At 69.0% G+C, this 3,747-nt stretch overlaps 1 protein-coding gene across 1 annotated transcript; it reads right to left on the minus strand.

The window, feature by feature from the left end:
• Positions 1-2: 2 nt before the first annotated feature.
• On the minus strand, positions 3-1,976 carry EMIHUDRAFT_122934 (hypothetical protein; the record flags this gene model as incomplete). Its single annotated transcript, XM_005785296.1, has 2 exons — positions 3-248; positions 465-1,976. Coding segments are annotated over 2 exons (1,758 nt in total), but the record flags the coding sequence as incomplete, so codon positions are not given.
• Positions 1,977-3,747: the final 1,771 nt, after the last annotated feature.

A 3,747-nucleotide genomic window follows, 5' to 3' on the forward strand; every position in this document is an offset into this window, starting at 1 on the left:
ACCGCCGGACGCTCGGCCGGAGAGGCCTCGTGCCCTGGCGGCGGCAGCAAGGGCGGGGCTTCCCGCCGACCGCTCGCCGTGCCGCCCGCGACGAGGCTGCCGCCTCCCTCCGCCTCGTCCTCCACCGACCCCACCGCTGGCCTCGACCACTCCTCCTCCGCCTCCTCGCGGGACTCCTCCTCGCGCCCCGCGCCGCCGCCGCCGCCACCGTGCTCCGCCGCCTGCGACAGGCTGCTGCTCGGCGGCGGCTGCGGCGGAGCGCATGGCGCGGGCGCGGACGAGGGGGCCGCCGCCGCGGAGTCCGGCGGTTTCGTCATTTCGGCGGACCCCCGGGGGGGGGGGGAGGTGGTCGCGGCTAGCGCCGCTGCCGCCGCCGCCAAGGCTGCCGCCGCCAGCTCGGCCGGGCGCGGTGCGTTGGCGGGCGGAGCTGGCGGCGGAGGCGCGGCAGCCGGGGGCGGCGGCACCGGGGTCGGCGGCGGGAGGGAGCTGCCGGCGCGGATGATCCGGATCAGCTCCTCGTCGAGCGGCGCGTTCCGGTGCGCCGCCGCGAGGAGCCACGGCAGCAGCAGCTCGACCGAGCCGGCCGAGGCGCCGAAGCCGCGGAGCGAGGCGGCGGCCGAGGCGGCGGAAACGGGTGCGCCGCGCGGAGCGAGTGCGCGGTGGAGCGGTGCGAGGAAGAGGGAGAGGAGCGAGCGGGCGGCCTCCGACAGCGCGTCTCCGTCGGCCGGCGGGACTGTGACCGGAGGCGGAGCAGCTGCTGCCGCCGAGAGGGCGGCTTGCGGCGGCGCCCTGTCGGCCGGTGCGGGCGGCTGCGAGGGCTCGCTGCCGTGCGGCTTGCTCTGCCCGGGGCCGGGCGTTTTGCGTGGTGCTCCCGCGCCTGTCTCTCGGCGCTCGCCCGCCGCCGCGCCAGAGCCGCGCCGCCGCTCGTCTGGCTGCGGCGGAGACGCCCAGCTAAAGAGCTCCGCCGTGGTGGCCACCGGTGCCGCCTTTGGTACGCCGGCGGCGCGCACCGCCTGCTCGTAGGCGGCCTTGGCCGTCGCCACCGCCGTCGCCCCGGCGGGCTTGGCGGCGCGCTCGACCGCCCTCTCGTACGCGCGCGCCAGCTGCGGCGTCCTCCCTCCGCTCGGGGAGGGGGCGGAGGACTGCTGGACCGCCCGCTCGTACGCGGCGGTGAGGGGGGACTTGGACGGGGTCGAGGAGCGCGTCCCGTTCGCCAGCGCCGCCTTTTGGTACGCGCGCGCCACCGACGCCACCGACGCCACCTTGGCCACACTCGGCAGCGAGCGGCGCCCAGCGGCGGGCGGCTTGCCGGCGGCCTCGCCTGGCGCCGCCCCCTCCCAAGAGAAGAGGTTGGCCGGCTGCGAGGAAGGGAGGGTCGCCCCCGCCGCCACCGCGGGCGGGGCCACGCGCGCCGGAAGACCCTCCCGGGGCGGAGGGGTGCCGCTCGCCGCCGCCGCCCCCTCCCAAGAGAAGAGGTTGGCGGGCTGAGACGAGCCGGCAGGAGCGCCCGCCGCCACCAGCTCGGCCGGCGCCTCTTGCGCCTCGGCCGCCGTCGGGAGGCACTCGCTCTCCAGACCACACTCGCAGCTCGCCTCGCCCGGCTCCGGCACGTCTTCCAATGCGCGCTCCGCCTCCGCCTCTTCCTCTCTGCCTCCTCCCAGATCGCCCTCCTGCGCCTCCTGCGCCGGCTCCGCCGCCACCGCCTTTGGCGCCTCTGCCTCAGCCTCGGCCGGCGGCGGTGCGCTCGCGTCGAGCGCCTCCGCCTCAGGAGCAGGATGCGCGGCCAGCTCATCCACTGCCGGCGACGGCAGCCGGGCGGCCGCCACGGCGCCAGGATCCGGCTCGCACCACAAGGAGCCGAGCGTTCCGTTCGGGTCGAAGGAGTCCTGAGGGCGGCTGCGCCTGGCCGACGGACGGAGCTTGTCCCTGGCAGGGGCCTTGGCCTGACGGTAGGTGTTGTTCACTGCGAATGACATTGGGACCCCCGAACCGACGATCACTCAAATGGCCGCATTACGGCGCAAAAGAATTCTCCCGCCCGGGCACAGCACACTGGCACGACAAGGGCGCGGACTGGCGCGGACTGGCACACACGCCTGCGCGCTACCCGGTTCACCTTTCTACCTAACCCTGTGTGTGTGTGTGTGTGTGTGTGTGTGTGTCGGTGTCGCACACCAAGAGCTTATGCTCTGTCGAGACGTGAGGCGCTTGCGCCCAGGAGGGGAGCAGGGCGCATGCGTGTTTTTTTCGCTGCTAGAGATGCCTTTCGGGGCCCAGAGATAACAACAACAAAGCCCCCAAATGACGTGTGAGTGTTAGAGTTGTTTGGTATTGCTAAAAACTCTCTCAGAGTACAGAGATAAAAACTTCTGATGCCATGCGTGACCTAGTAGTGTCCCGAGCTATGGGCGTGTCCACGTTGGAGCCAGGTGTAGTGTGGACGCGAGAATAGCTCCGCCGTTCATGGAGGCAACCGATGCGAGTCGACTGGTGTGTGTGTGTCGTCGTGGTTTTTCGTATCAATGACCCTGTCTTGAACGTCCACGGGCCCACCGCCACGTCGTCAGGAATTTGCGTGAGCTGCGCCTCGATCTCCTCTCGACGCACGGGCTGCGCTTTTCTGAGCAGCAGGCTTTTATAACCATGCTTCGATGCTTGGCCATGTATTCCCGCGTAAGCGTCCTGCATGCTTTAGTTAGCGTCCGCGTCTCGATAACCTGGTAGCCCATCCTGTCCATCATGCGTAGCACGGCTCTCACTGAGTTGAGAGCGCTCTGCGGACGGGGGGGGGAGGAATAGCCCGGGCGTCAGCCGGGCGTTTCCGTTGGATGAGTGAGGCTGAGGGTGGCGGCGGGCTGAGGAGTAGTTAGTAGTTTGTTATTCAGCGCTACCCGCGCGGCTACTCGGCGGAGGCGGACTGTGACGCTAGGGCTCTATGCAGACTCCACTGGTCCGGGAAAGCAACCAACGACGCTATCTGTTCACGGTCAAATGTGACAGGTACCCCTTCAGTACCTTAGGTGTGAATTACACCAAGTAACTGGTATAAAGTACAACAAAGCACAACAAAAGGCGGACTCCGAGCGCACAAAACCGGGACAAAACAAGAAAGCCAAGCGATGGTACACCTTCCCGAATGAAGAGAGGTAGCAACACATAAGGGCAGATGAAGACCGTGACACAAAACACAAAGCACATCTGTGGTGTGTGGGTGGGGATGTGAGGCGTTAGAGTGGACGTGCGGCCGCTCTCGCTGCCAACTCTGGAGCTGAGCTGATGCTGTGACGCACCTGTGTGCTTTTTCGAGAACCGCTGTGGTGTCGTGTGTGGAGAACCGCTGTAGAGAACCGCCTTGTTCCCTTGTGTACGTTGTACCATAGGCACTACAGCAACGACGACACCCCACAACAAAGTACGAAAGTATAAACAGGGCGGACAGGCGCGTATGTGTTCCATAGTTCCCGTCTTTGCGCCCTCTCCGTGCGCGCCCCTCTAGCCACGGGCGGGCGGCGGTGGCAGCGGCTCGCTCAGGCTGGTAAGGAGGCGCGGAGGCATAGCCTCCTCCGCCTCCTGCTCTTCGAGCAGCGAGGAGGAGTGCGAGCGGGCCGGAGGAGGCTCCGCGCTCGCCTCGCTTGCCGCACGGCGCGCCTCCCACTCCTCGACGCGCCGCAGCGTCGCAACCTCGTCCGCGAGGTCCGCCGCCGACGGGAGCCTCCCCTCGTCGCGGCCGCCCCTTCCGCCGCCTCC

This window comes from Emiliania huxleyi (assembly GCF_000372725.1).
Source record: "Emiliania huxleyi CCMP1516 chromosome Unknown EMIHUscaffold_1616, whole genome shotgun sequence".
Classification (NCBI taxonomy): Eukaryota; Haptophyta; order Isochrysidales; family Noelaerhabdaceae; genus Emiliania; species Emiliania huxleyi.